The 14,861-nt window shown below is 38.2% G+C and overlaps 1 protein-coding gene across 1 annotated transcript in view; it reads left to right on the top strand.

Moving 5' to 3' along the window:
• The first annotated feature begins 1,351 nt into the window (after positions 1-1,351).
• carmil2 (capping protein regulator and myosin 1 linker 2) overlaps positions 1,352-14,861 on the top strand; it is a 46,173-nt gene continuing 32,663 nt past the window's right edge. The window contains exons 1-19 of the mRNA XM_020641037.3: positions 1,352-1,674; positions 2,317-2,417; positions 2,743-2,793; positions 3,212-3,271; positions 3,460-3,581; positions 5,105-5,202; positions 5,389-5,459; positions 6,101-6,174; positions 6,289-6,364; positions 7,374-7,462; positions 8,553-8,647; positions 9,025-9,111; positions 9,209-9,318; positions 10,415-10,492; positions 11,095-11,171; positions 11,786-11,890; positions 12,763-12,832; positions 12,940-13,021; positions 14,069-14,165. Of these exons, the coding sequence (XP_020496693.2) occupies positions 1,647-1,674; positions 2,317-2,417; positions 2,743-2,793; positions 3,212-3,271; positions 3,460-3,581; positions 5,105-5,202; positions 5,389-5,459; positions 6,101-6,174; positions 6,289-6,364; positions 7,374-7,462; positions 8,553-8,647; positions 9,025-9,111; positions 9,209-9,318; positions 10,415-10,492; positions 11,095-11,171; positions 11,786-11,890; positions 12,763-12,832; positions 12,940-13,021; positions 14,069-14,165 (1,571 nt within the window). The 5' untranslated portion in view covers positions 1,352-1,646. The remainder of the gene's footprint in view (positions 1,675-2,316; positions 2,418-2,742; positions 2,794-3,211; positions 3,272-3,459; positions 3,582-5,104; positions 5,203-5,388; positions 5,460-6,100; positions 6,175-6,288; positions 6,365-7,373; positions 7,463-8,552; positions 8,648-9,024; positions 9,112-9,208; positions 9,319-10,414; positions 10,493-11,094; positions 11,172-11,785; positions 11,891-12,762; positions 12,833-12,939; positions 13,022-14,068; positions 14,166-14,861) is intronic.

The following is a 14,861-nucleotide window of genomic DNA, read 5'->3' as shown; positions in this document are numbered from 1 at the left end:
GGGGCAGAGGTGTGATGATGGTTGGAGGATTAATCAGTCAGGCCTACATTTTACAGGTTGACACATCATAGCCCACCTGCTGAAGGTGAACGATGGTGATAAAAATAACACCCTGATGCATTTATTGTTGCAGTAATCTTACACCAATAATCCTAATACCCTGCAGATTACTGATAGATCATTTAGATGTCAGCATGCTTTAAATGCTTTACATCTAGTGTAGTAATGTCTGTCTACTGAAAGGTTGTGGATCCATCAAAGCCCCCGACAAAGTGTAAAAGCTAGAGGAAATAGTATGTGTCTTGTAGGAGTCATCAAGTTTGCTTTTGTACCAGAATATATAACGTCTGCTGCTCCTTCATTAAAAAGAGAGTATGCTACATATTTACATTTTATCATTGTAGCTACAGGACTCTAGATATCACCTGTTGCATCATTTAGACCATCTTAGCAATTAACAATAAGCTATGTTTAAAAAAAACAACAGATTTTTTTGTAAAGAAATGGCAGAGCAAAGGTCGTCAGATAAACACAAATCTGAAGACTGAAATTATTTTGATAAATGAACATAATTACAAACTTGTTACGTTACAAGAATAATTACGCAACAGGTAAATACAGATGAAGCATCTTTATGTCATATATCTGAGCTATAGTTATTTTTTAGATTAAAGGTTTTACTCCTTAAATATTAGACAGTCATGTAGTTTAAAAACCTCTATCTCCAACTTCTAAAATAAAAATGACCCAAAATGTCCAGTTTAGTGTAGAAGGAACAGTCATTTACTGCAGTTGATCATTTTAAATGATGACAAGCTTAGTGTACGTTGAAGTCATTATGGTTTTGAATACAAAGCCTAATGCTGTATTTGCATAGTTGTGCATAGCTGTGATTGAAGATTTATAGCTTAACTTTTACTTGATCACAACATCAAGCATGGTCAGCACCATCAAGGTCAATATTTGAGTTAAAATTGTAATTTTTCCAGCTGGTTATAATGCCCCCTGGTGGTTAAAGGTGAATGAAACAGCCTTTCACCAGCTGTGCATTTATCACATATATAAAATATTATCACAGTGTGTATTGATTAATTATACAAGCACATGTTCAGTCTTAAAGATTAGATTTTCTGAGCTGAAAAAATATGATTCTCTTATCTATTGCTTTCATGTCTTCCAAAATCTGTGATCACATTATGGAGGACAGTGACACCTCTGAAACAGCTTACTGCTTCATGTGTTCAGGTGCAGATTTCCTGACTGTGGTGATTTTATGTGCGGGGGCGGTTAGGCAGTTAAAAGGGTTCCTGCCAGTTTGCTCTTCTCTGTAAGTTCACTACAAAAGTGACTCACAACATGGAACAGGATGTAAAGGTTTGAGAGAAAAAAAGCAAGTAAAGGTGACGTATGTGTGCAGAAGTGCACAAGTGGAAAAGAGAAAGCAGGTGGGAAACTTTGATAATTATTCCTGTTACATCAATTCTTTCTTTTCTACTCATGTGATGTAAAACTCTGGACCGGGTCAGTGGTCAGCCTGGATAGTTCTCTCAGACTGAATGTGGGACTTTGGTGGATCCAAAGATCATCTGAGGTCAACCCAGTGCATTTTTAATTCGAAAACAAAAACTATTTTTTAAGCGCATAGGATGGACTCTGTTTCTCTCAACCTGCGAGGTAAGATGACTTTCCTTTAACTTCAACATCAGAATTTATTTTTAAATCTCGGTGACAGTTTGATTTATGAGGAGAGAGCAGCAGCTTATCAACACTGCAAGTAACAAATAGCAGTGCTTTTGTATGATTTACTGCAGATACTATTTCATGCAGTTACAAAGTTTTGAGGAACCCTTGTAAAAACAATTGATACAGTCCTTTCCAACAGCCCTGTTCAACAGCCTCATAGTGGTTAAACGTTTAGTTTTAACATTGTTTTAGGCGATTCCAGTTCAGTTTGTGCTTTAATGCTTTGTGTTATACTGAAGGCTGTTGCTCATAATTCTTGGGCTTCAGATATATAAAATATGGTTGACTAAATGTAGCAACTATATCCCTGCAGTTTTTACCAGTGTTCAGGAAGATGCAATGAAATCACAGTTTTATGTTCTGACCTCTGGAAGCAGCACTGAAACTCTTTGATAGGCTACATAATGTTAAGTGTGATATGTTTGTAAAGTCCCAGTTATTCAGCAGGTTTAAACATATCCCTGTGTACCAATGCTCCTGTGTGTGTGTGTGTGTGTGTGTGTGTGTGTGTGTGTGTGTGTGTGTGTGTGTGTGTGTGTGTGTGTGTGTGTGTGTGTGTGTGTGTGTGTTTAGATCAGATCTCAGAGCTGCTGAAGCCTCACAGAGTCTGTTTGGTGACTCCTGTTGTTCTCAACTTCAGTCATTCAGGTGAAAGATCAGTCAACAGGTTTATGGTGAGTGATTTAATATGTATAAAAATAGTTTTAATCAAATTGTTATTGTTGAATAAGATGTTGAATAAACAATTATACAAATTGTGTCCTGTTGGGATAGTCCAGTCATCAAACACAAGACACCAACAGCCCTGAAAGCTCCTAACCTGACACGATTAGACATGATTTTTTTTCTCAATGTCATTTACCACAAACTTACTAAAGCATAATAATCCTGGTGCAAAGCCTTACATCAAGTGCAACATGTTATAGCCAGGATGCTCCTGCAGAGGGAGCTGCAGTCCGTCAGTCCCATGTTTAATGTCCTGTCTCTCCTTGTGTTTAGGTGCTGAGTCTGTGGAGAGGCTACCTGGTTATTAACAAGCACCCTGTCAGGGTAAATCACAAAACAAACAACACCACCAACATTTTGTTGATTTTATGACAAGAATTAAAATGTCTGGGTGAGATTTTTTCCGCGATGTTAAAAAATTCATTCTGACTTTTCCAAATTGACACAAGATAAATGTGAAGGCCCAGTAAAGAGGTATACCTCTGTTTATTTTTTTGATTTTATCAACTGTTCTTTTTAAATAGAATTAACTTTTTACATATGCAGAGAAAGTCAGAGGGTTCTGGTTTTCATGGAGCAAATTTCTATCAACAATGTTCATTTTGTTTTGGTAATTGAATAGAAAATAGTGAAATAAAATGTAGGTATTTTCTACCTAATGGTTTCTCGGAAGATCATTTCTGAGAGTCAGAGTAAAATAGTGCTTAGTGTGTTTTCAAGAAGTGTCCATGTCTGTGTGCAGGTGGAGAACACTTTCAGCTACCTGGAGATTCGCTCCATCAACATTCACAGTCTCACAGAGGTAACTTGTGTGTAATATTCAGATCAGCCTTTTTCCTTTTTCAAATTTTTACTCAATATAGAATTTAAAACAGAGAAGAGAATATATATTTTGTAGTTTGTGATCAAATGTAAATGAACATTTCTCTACAGTCTGTGTTGAGCTAAAACTAAGCATCAAACATGTCTGACATGTAGTCTGTGCTGCAGATTGTCCTTGAAGCGGAGAGGCAGACTCTTTCTTTCAGTGTCTTACATGGTGAAGATCTGGAGTCCATGGTCAGTCACATAACTGCCTCACTCAAGAGGACCTTTCCTGACTCCTCACCACTGTGAGTCTCATGGCACCACCTGCAACCAGTATCAATGCACACCAATAATTAGATAAGTTGCAAGCTAATACTAGTAACACTCAGAGATGGAATTGCAGTCATTTCATACTGTATCTATTTTTCAGTTCAAATGCAAATGAGAAGCACTTGATTGAACAATAGGTAGTAAAAAAACATCAAGGTTTTCCTACTTAAAAGACTTCTGTTCATTTTTTTCTGTTATTATAATTATTGTTATCATTTAACATTGTGAGGCACTTTGTGAACTTGTTCTGTTAAAGGTGCTTTACTAAAGAAACCTAACATAGACCTATACTATAACTTACTTACTTGTGAATAAAATCCCTGCAAAAAAATACACCGTTTTAGTTTTTAGTGTTAATTGAACATTGTGGAATAGGTATAACTTTAGTATTTTATTATCAAGACAATTATAAATCATCACATTAGTAGCCTGTAGGACATAATTTAAAAGACTATTCAGTAGAAAAAGCGAGTGATAAGCTTTTCTTATAGAAATTCCTTAATTAAGCCAATGGCTAAGCAGAACTGAATTATGAGTTCAGGATCTAATTGTTAAATATGCTAAACTTTGCATACAAGAAAGTATAGACAAATGTTTACTCTTCTAAAAAGCTATTTCATACATTTTATAAGGAATGCCTAAAAATAATTAATTCCGTTTACAACCTTCTTGGTGAAGCATTAGAGGGGCAATCGGCCAAATGTCGGCGGCAGCCATCTTTGTTTTTTGGGACGGCGCGAAAATTGATACCCGCTTGGATTGGTTGGACATTCACCAAAAGGTGAAGCTTGGGAAGAAGAGCATGACAGGTTAGCAAATGCTAAGTTATAAACTAACTCCTGTGCAAGCAAAGTCAGAAAGCCGCTTCCATAAAACATGTAAACTGTGATATAAATATGAAGTTAATTTTGAATAGCAAAAAAAAAAAGGCTTTGAACAGAATGCACTTGCACAAAACTTAATAATTCCTCCAGTAGATTAATGCCTACCTGTTTGTAAAAAGCATAGATATACAGTCTGTGGTACAAAGTAAGAATGAACCAGACATGTCCAGTTAGCTGTGGTATAGCCACACACTACAGAATACTATTAATCTTAAGTTTTCCTCTAAATAGCACATTCATTTACAAATAATAACCATGTTGTATTTGGTTTTGAGATTGAGTGTTTTATGGCTGAGTGATTGAACACTTAAAGTAGGCTCATTGTCTCAGACTTCTCTGTTTCTGACATCTTGTTGCACACACCTGCCTTTATAACAAAAGGCAGATTTTCAGGTACTTCTGCATTGACCTCACTTTGAAGCGCTTTACACCAACCCCACAGATATATTCTGCACACAAGAAAGGAAATGCTTATTTACAGCTAACACAAATTTTCAAGGTTTTTCTTTATGAAGGCAGCATTTCAAGGCCGCTCCATACCACAATGACAGTCGAATGTGTGTCTTGTAACACCATGTCTGGCTAACGCAGTATATTTTCCCTTCAATCCCCAGAAATCTGTTGAAGACCGTTCCCCCTGATATGCAGCAGAGACTTATTGAGCAGACAGGTGTGATAGAAGAGCAGCTCCACAATCAGCCAGGACCCTGTGGTATGTGCTTTTTCTTAGTATAGATGAGTATAGATATTATCTATAACAGTAGATAAGGCTATTCTGTATGATCAGTGTCACTGTTAAGATGTTGGAGAAACTTTTTGACCTGTCATTTCAGTGATAAAACTGAAGGAGACTTTCCCAGCTACCAAACAACAATGTGTTTTTAAACAAAATTTTCAGGAGGATTTTCTGAAACCTATGCTGCTCTGTGTGATTTCAATGAGATACGATTTCGAGAAGAGATTCAGTGGGTAAGACACTACTGTAATGATACATAAAACATATGCATTGTATATCAAATAGGGCTGTCAGGATCAGTGTGTTAATCGCGATTATGCGTACATTTTTTAAAATCACATTATCACCGGCCATTTTGTCCCTTTTTGGGCACCGTAGTTAATCAACCGTAGCGTAGCGCAGCCAGAGTGATGGAAATAATTGACACAGCTACACCTGTGAATGGTGCATTTCAATGTGCAAAAAACTCCCTCACAGATCAGTAGATTAGTCAAAAGTAATATGCACGCCCAACGTTTCACTTTTTTCCCCTTTTTTCCCCTTTAGCTATTTTCATTAACTTTTCAATCCATAGCAATGTTCTCTGAACAAAAGCAGGTTTTCATCCAATCAGGAAGTCACACACACTTTGCTTAAGTAAGTACAAAATGAAAAACAAGAGCATCACAAAAAGTTTTGAAATGCAAAATATTGGAATTTCAAACGTGCAATTAAATATGAAATTAATCGCGATTAACTATTGAAATTCAGCGATTAATCACGATTCATTTTTTAATCTTTTGACAGCCCTAATACCAAACTTTAAAATTACACTTTAGAAGCGCTTTACAACAAACAAATGCAAACACTGAAGCAGTCTCTCCTGTCTTGGTAGGATGTCGACAATATCTACTACACAAACAACTTGAAACAGTTCAAGCTGCAGGACTTCAGCCACTTAGAAAGCAGGTGAGATACAGCACAGTGCTCTTTCATCCAATTTTAGTTTCATTTCTAATCTCTCCTCTCCTCTCCTCTCCTCTCCTCTCCTCTCCTCTCCTCTCCTCTCTCCTCTATGCTCAGGGACTTGGCATTAGCAGTTGCAGCTCAGTCTTTCAGCCACTGGTTTTCTAAGATCTACTGCAAGGAGCTCAAACTGGTAACTCATATGATCTTATGTATCTTACTTTTTCTCTTCCCTGTCCTAGCCCACAAGAAACATACCTACACCATGTTAAATGCTGCTTCCCATGTAAAGGCTTACTTTCTCTCCTGCAGTATATGCTAGAATTCTTTCTTTGAAAAATTGTCTCCATGAAGGAGGACTGAAGGAGGGGGGCTTTATTTGTACTCCTTTTTTCTTTCAGTATCAATAAACACTCTCTGACCATTAATGTCCTTTCTGAAAGTGGAGCAGGTGGTGGCACATTTTACTGTCTACTATCCATCTTGTTACATTTTTTTTGGCAGGCTCTCTTTCAAACAGACGAAACCAAAAGGAAGTTGAGATGTTGTTCAAAAATTATGAGGAAAGGTGTTTCCTCTGACTGTATCTTGTTGTCCATCTTATTAAATGATACTGCTGCCATACGTTTTATTACTGAAATTATTATTACAGTAAGACTATAATCTTACTGTAATGACACAATGTTGCCAGTTTATTATGTTCAAAAAGACAAAAATAAGTCCTGCAATCAAATAGATACTTTACTGCATTTTATGTCGTAATACAAAAAAGATGAAAGGTAGAGTATTCAGATTTATAAAAGATCTATATACGATATATTTGAAAACATCTTGACATGTCCTCTAAACTAGGAAAGTACCCATCATATGCATTAGATTGCGAAGAGCTTGGAAGTACAGCATCAGGGCAAGTTGGATTCATTCAGCTTCGCTCTGCTAGGCACTGAAGCAGTCATATTTGAAATTGAATGAGACATGGTACAGTCAAAGGAAGATGAAGAGGTCACCCCTGACAGGTCCTTGGATTTGTGTATATTAAGCACCTTCACACATACAGCAGTAATCTCTAGCAGTTTTATTGCAACATTTCTCTGCGCTTCACAGTTTCCACACATAACACTGAAACATAAAAATGAAAATGCGTAATATCAGACTTTATCATTTGTTTCAGACTGTGTGTGTCTCTCTCTGTCCTGCTTCAGTCAGTAGACGTCCAGCAGCAGCTGACTTTCCTGCTGTCCAGATCTTCTTGTCTTGAGGAGCTGTCTCTGGAGGCCTGTGGACTCAAACCGTGAGTGTGCGTGTGAAAGTCGGTTCAGAAGGATAGATCATTTACTCAGAAAGGAAAGCGGGCACAGTTAACAATTGCTTCCCTCAATACGACTTTTAAAAGTGCATTCCAACCCACACCGGAAGACTGACTGTACTACCTGCTATATGAGTTTATAGTTGTGCATATTAAGATAAAGATGCTCTTTTTCTGCTCTCTATACTGATTCTCTCTTGTACATGCGTGAGTAGTGTGATCTGACACAAACCATGCTCCTGCTGTCTTTTAGTGGTCAAACATATCACTCACTGTAAATCTTTTCAGCTAATTGTTAATGACTTTATTGGACACTAACTCGATGACAGCCGCTACATGCTTTAAAAATAACCATATAGAAGTATACGTTCTTGTTGCTAATGGTCCTCTTTGTGCCTGTTAGTCACATAGAGATTGGTTGTTGGCAAAATATTAAAAAAATGGGGTATTAAAAACATGATTTGTGCTACCTCATCTGAAAAAAACCCCCAAAGAAGACTATGTCCATCTATGGAAATAACCAAATGGTCAAAGCACTGCCTAAGTCTGTCATTTTGTGTCATAATCAGCACATCTCCATCCCCAAACAACAAAATGAGTTAAGAAAAACATCCATTCAGATCAGCTATTTTACATGATTATGTCTTTACATCATCCATGCATTCATGCACTGCAGTGTGTCATTGTTACTGTGCTGATTCTGGGACAGTCTTGTGTCATGTGTTGCATGGTTTCCTATTTAAGAGGATTGTGTCTCTTCAGCTGACTCATTTTATACTTACACACATGAATATCAATTTAGAAAACAATAAATCCCTCCAATATTGTGCTGTTTTTGGGCACCAGTCTGTTTTTGTTTATTTTAGGAGGATTTGAATGTTTACATTTGAACAAAAGTGGAAATGGTACAAAAGACATTGAATGACAGGGTTTGTTCCAGCTGCTGGACAGAGAATTAGATACCATTTTTCGCATGATAAATCTGGAAATGTAAGCGGGCCATTTGTTAGCCTGATATTAAGTCTGGCATACAGGACTGACTGAGATTGAGAAGTATCCTTTTATTCTGCTGCAGGGACTTTGCAGTTAAGATAGCTGCTGCGCTACGGGAGAACACCTCTTCTAAACTGCAATCCATCAACCTCTCAGGAAATCCAATCGAAGACAAAGGTGGGCTTTTGAAATACATCTTCATGGTAATTGGACTTGAGCTTGTACAGCGCTTTCCTAGTCTTCTGACTACTCAAAGCACTTTTTACACCGCATGTCATACCTACCCATTCACACACTGATGGTAGAACTATGTAAAGTTACCATCAGAAGTGACTAATCCCATTCGTACACATGCATACACCGAAGACGAAGCAGCAGGAGCAACTTGGGGTTAAGTGTCTTGCCCAAGGACACATTGGACATGTTGCTGCAGGAGCTGTGGATCGAATCCAGAACTCTTCCAGTTGAGAGATGAACAGCCGCCCCAAACACTTGTCACACATGCTTATTAACATGTATATAGTAGATTGTAGACACTTGTGTGTTTGTTCTAGGTTTAATAGCTGTCAGTCAGGAGTTTGGGAATCTACCTGAAGGACTGAAGTACATTTCTCTGTCCCGGGTGTCAGTGACTGCTAGAGGTAAGACATGACATCATATATCTCCAAGAGTAGCCTTTACATACAGATATCTTACTCCATTGAGATCACCATGTGTGCTGCTCTGTTCTCTCTCCAGGCGTTGGCTGTCTAAGTCAGATGTTATCTTCCACTCTGCTGTTCTCATCGACTCTGAGTCATCTGGATCTCTCTGGTAACCCGGGCAGCCTGGTCACTGAAGATGCCATGGTACTCTCTGCTCTGTGTGTGTTTTCCATCATTATCTGGATGAACTGCAGATAATGTTATTTGCAGGAATGCACACAATGATACACATATTGTGGTGTGCAGAGCAATTCACAAATGGAGCCGTGTTTTGGAAAGTATGATCCCCAGTTTAGTATTAATAATAAAAACGTATTCTCGCTGAGCATGTTTCAGCGCCATGTTCTGGAATTCTGCACTGATAATTAATGTAAAGCCATGAATTCACAGCACACATGTGCGCTGCTTTCCGTCTGTGCTGCACCCTCTTTAGCTGATCGGGCCCACCGTAGTTAAAAACCGTGTTTGCACTAGAGGTGCCATGGTACGTCTCAGAGGCGTCCCAGAGCGCCACTCTTCTCTGCTTCACCAGAAATACACGCCGAGTCTATGACTGAATTGAATTTCCTCTCTAAACCCTCTGAGCCCTTTAGGACTTGAAAGTGATTTTGCTTTCTTCACAGCCATGGTGCTTATAAAAGTTCTTACTTCTATATATACATAATGTATAAAATGGGACTAATATGCTCTCTCTCTTTCTCGCTCTCTCTTGTTTTAAATAAATAAACTTGTAAATAGAGTGTTTTTCACCTTCCTGCTTGTTTACCGTCTCTCCCTTTTAATGTCTTTCATGGCGTTCCATTCTTGCGTGCTTCCCCTGGGATTGATATATTTCAGGTCACAATGCTTTGAACTATGGGTAATTCCCTCATGCTAAGTCTGCAGATATGCCCACTTATAGACAGGGTGCATAAAAGGCTCAAAAAGTCTAAGACCGATCCCTCACGCACTTGACGATTCAACAGTGGGACAGCGTGCATCAAAGTCAGTGAGTGTGCGAGGGTGGATATCGAGATTGTTCCCATCTTTGACGGAGGCACATGTCAAGCTGATCAGTCTAACCCCTGAACCTCTCAGATCAAAAAACAAAACTGGTATCAGTTCCGAAAGCTGTTATAAATATGTAACAAAGTATTACATACATTGTTTAACCTCTGAGCTGAGAGTCCAGGTGGATCTGTAACAGGTCTTTATAAACACAGAACGTTTATAAAGTATACTTTTGTGTTTGTGTTTGCAGTTCCTCTTCAAGTTCCTGTCCAGTACTAACTCTCTGTGTCATTTGGACCTGAGTGATACCTCCTGCCCTCTGGACACGGTCAGTCAGATAAACTTTATTTAAACACTATCTTCTGGTCGAGCAAGTTTTAGGATTATCGCTTCCATCAACACTGAACTCAAAAGCTTAGCAACACGTCGTATAACATAATTTTAAGAAATGTTCAGAAGAAACATTTTGGGTGTGGGTGCTATTAGCATTGGAACTAGCAAGCTCTTTTTTTTTGACGGTACTGACAGTTTAACAGACAACCCTTTCAGCAGGGTGTACATGCCATGCCAAGATATCTGGTCTGAGACATTCAAAGAAAACATGAATGTGGGTTTATAGAATTGTGTCACTTGCTAATGTTATCAGAATAACATACAACGATGGTGAGGAGAGCAAAACGATTTATCCTCAGCACTTTGGTATGGCTGTGGAAACTGCCTGATAGCCTGAAGTCTGTTTTTGTATACAATTTGGGAAACTTTTTAGTTTATTAAGAACTTTAACTATTTGTTGACTAAATAGTTAAAATAAACTAAAAACAGACTATTGTATCAAATTTGACTAATTAATAACAGAACATCACAACTTTTTGTAGTAAACGCTTGTATTTCCTGTACATAACACCCACTGATTCTGTCTTTCTTCTGAAGTTATTTGTGTCTCTGTCTGCTGGATGTTGTTACAAACTGATGCACCTGAACCTGGCCAGGAATCCTTTCAGCCACAGGTCAGCTCTGGTATTATTATTAGTCCTCAGGCCGCACAGACACTTTACTTCTCCATATCCAGTGTAGTACAACAGTATGAGACCATATTGTGAACACGATACACAGGTAACACTTTTAAACATCTTATCACTGAGACTGTTAAGGGGATATCACCATAAAACATACAAAAAGGATACAACAGAGAGTTTTTCAGTAGTCTAAGATTTTTTTACTCTTTTCCCAATTGTGCTGGTATAAACTCAAAACTTACAAACCTTGGTATTTTTTGGTTGTTTTTATAGTTGGTCTGTATTTACCACCTTAGTCAAATGGTTAAAATTTGCTTGTGAAAAAATGACTACAAACACCATAGAGTCATTTGCTCTTTAATTTAAGTTTAAATACAAATGTATCTTTTCTAATTTGAAGGATGTTCTGTCATCTGTTAATTTGTTGCGCATTTATTTGACGCAAATTGATCATAGAGCACCACAGGCAGACAGAAGATGCATTGAACAGCACATTTCCATAATTTCGTCTCATGCTCACAGATGTTAGGTATGATTCATGAAATAACTCACAAAGAAAGCACAGCTGATGACTCTGTTCATGTCTGCTGTGTGTTTGTGTTTAGAAAGGTGCGTGAGGTGACCAAAAGCATTCAAAAGTTCTTCAGTCAGAGTTGTGAGCTGAAATATGTGAACCTGTCTGCAACCAAACTACCTCCACAAGCTCTCAGGTACAGTCAACCCTCCACTCGAAACATTTTTGATTTATTATGAATTTATGAAACTCTGAAATTCATGTTTTATTTATTTTCTTTTTTCTCAATATCTGATCTGAATACCTTCTCTGATTTGTTTCCCAGCTCACAAAGTTTCTGTTTGAGCTTGAATATGACATGACAAACCGTTCAATGAAGAGTTCAAGTTCTCTGTAGTCTCTGTAAAGTTTGTTCTTTCAAGAATTGGGAGGACCATTGGAAAATGTAGTTTTCAAACATGTTCATTTGAGATCATATATGTGAGCACATTTTCTGTAGACTTGCTTTTTTACTTCTGCCTGCAAACTCTTTTTGAAGTCTGTAGATTCAGACCCAGGTTTGCAACTCACTTCTAGGTTTTAATTATATCATTTTTCAGACAAAAGAACCATGATGCATATTTTCCATCCATCCATTATCTATACCAGTTTTCCAGTTTAGGGTTGGGGGAGGCTGGGGCCAATCACAGCTGCTGTTGTATATTTTCCTCAAGTTTAATGTGTTTAATGATGTTGATGTTTATTGCTACCTAATAACCAATTTATTTTTCTTTTCTTTCCTTTGTGCACTCCCCCCAAACCTGAAGGATTAAGCTCTCTTGAAATGTATTTGATTGATCAGCAAAACTCTTATGTTTGCTTACTCAGCTAGTTTGGCTGCACACAGCTAGCTCAATTTTTCTGGTCGCCTGTTCTTTATGACAGATTTGCAGAAAAATTAGCTACCACAACAACAGGTAGTGGTGGTTATGGTTAGCCAGCACTGTCAAAAAAATGGTGTATTAAATAGTGTCAAAGCAAAGCTGTGCATGTACAGAGTGATCATCAAGACGTTTTGTTTTACGCTAGGTTGTTACTGCAGGGTCTGGCAACCAATACTTATCTCATTGGGCTGGAGCTGGACATCAGTAGCTGTGAAGTAAAATACACACACACGACAAGGGCAAACAATAACTTCATTTTATGTTATGATGAGTATCAGTAAACCTTTTATTTTTGTATTCATGATTGTGTTTGTGTGTGTAGCTACGTTCAACAGGGGCCCAGGTCATACAAGAGCACATCTCTGAAGCCACCGTTATAAAAAGTCTGGATATCTCTGACAACGGTATGCTAAACCACACAGGCAAGAACATGCACACGCAATGCACACATCGACTGGTCCATTGGCCTGGACTGCTATAAGTGTTAATGGCCAGATGTTTTTCTGACATGTAACAGTGTAAGTTTGAACAGTGTTTTTCACACAATATCCCAATTTTAGATAGAAATGTCTTATGTTATGTATTGAAATTGAACAAAAGGTAGAGGAATATGCTCAGGTGTCTACAGAGACATTAAACCCAGTGAGATGTTTGAAGAGACTACATTTAAGGCACTTTAAGTAGTCTGCTAATTAAGAAACTAGTCTAAAAGTAAAAAATGCCTTTATATCAATACTATGTGTAGTCCAATGGAATGACAACATCCACAAAAGAGAGGAGAACAACATACTGACGAACAGAAAACATAATGCAGCCGTTTAATTACGTGCACGGAGATCGTAGTGGTCGCGTGCAGACACTTTATGCAGTCACTGTATATAAACGTCACTCGGGTCCCATTGGCTCAAATTGAAATCTCCGGTGTGTATGCGGCCGTGTTCAGACATCAGCTCACTCGGATTTTCTGCGGATAAAATACGAAGGTCTGGCTGGAGAAACTCCGGGTAAAGTCCACGCAAAAAATGCGGCTGTTTGCGTTCACACATAGCCTAAAGATCCTCCGGGTAGCCAAATATCCAGAGTTTTTCAGGAGATTTCCATATGTGTGAAAAGGGTTATTGACTAACAATAGGATTTTAAAAGTGATTCTGTATTGTACAGGGAGCCAATGGAGTGTTTTGAGGACAGGAGTAATATGTTCGGATTTTCGAAGAGAACAGGTGCTAGGTTTCAGATGCTGAATTAGTGTCTCCAAACTTTCTTAGATAGGTGGGGAGAAAGTGGACATTGAGCTGAATAGTGAGAAGTAATATACTTCATACTGTAATATTGAAAATCCTACCTTCAGAGCATGAAGTGACTTTTTAGTGGCACTAGATTGATTGATGGCGGAATGACTGAAATCCTCTGTGTTGTTCTTCCTATCTTTCTCTCTCCCTCTTTGCCTGTAGGTTTTGAGAACGACATGGTGACTCTGGTTCTGTCTGTTGGCAGATGTCGCTGTCTTCAACATCTTGCTCTGGGGAGAAACTTTGCCATGAAGTCCAGGTCTGAGAGACATAACACAGCTATATGCTTCCTTTCACATGATCTCTAAACTCTACCAACTCTCATGTAATGTGCATATCTATGTTTATGTATGTGGTGTGTACATCTTTTGCATGAATAACAGTTTCTGTCAGAGCTTGGCACACGTCTTACCGTTAATTATTGCAGTTAAATGTTTAATTGATTTTTAACTTGGACAATAATTTGAAAAAGGAATATTGGAACATTTAACTTCCGTTTCTGCTAACGTCACTTCGATACTCAAGATGACCCTCACCAACTCAAGTCAGTTGACCCTACTTGCTCCTGACTATCCGCAGAGACTCCCCACCATGTTGTTATCTCTCTTTTTAACGGATACATCGGCATCATGTGTAATGCAGCCATGGAGGGGAGAGAAAGAAAGTCCTGTTTCTACTAAGGCTCTCATTGGCTATATTAGCCTAGGAGCAGTGAAGGGAAGGACCTGATTGGTCAAATTAAGTGTCAATAAAGTTCAATTCATTAGTTAGTACGCAGAAAACAGATCAACAGGGGAGGGAAGTTTGAATCATCCATGGATCTTTGTGGATTTATTGGATTAAATCTTTTAATAGATTTGGATCGTTGAGAACCTTTGTTGATGCAGCAGGAGTGTTTTTGTTAGAATATAATGACCGGAGGACTAGCCTAGCCTAGACTGTAAGAAATCAAATC

This window comes from Labrus bergylta, chromosome 7 (assembly GCF_963930695.1).
Source record: "Labrus bergylta chromosome 7, fLabBer1.1, whole genome shotgun sequence".
Lineage (NCBI taxonomy): Eukaryota > Metazoa > Chordata > Actinopteri > Labriformes > Labridae > Labrus > Labrus bergylta.
This window is presented reverse-complemented; position numbering and strand designations above follow the sequence as displayed.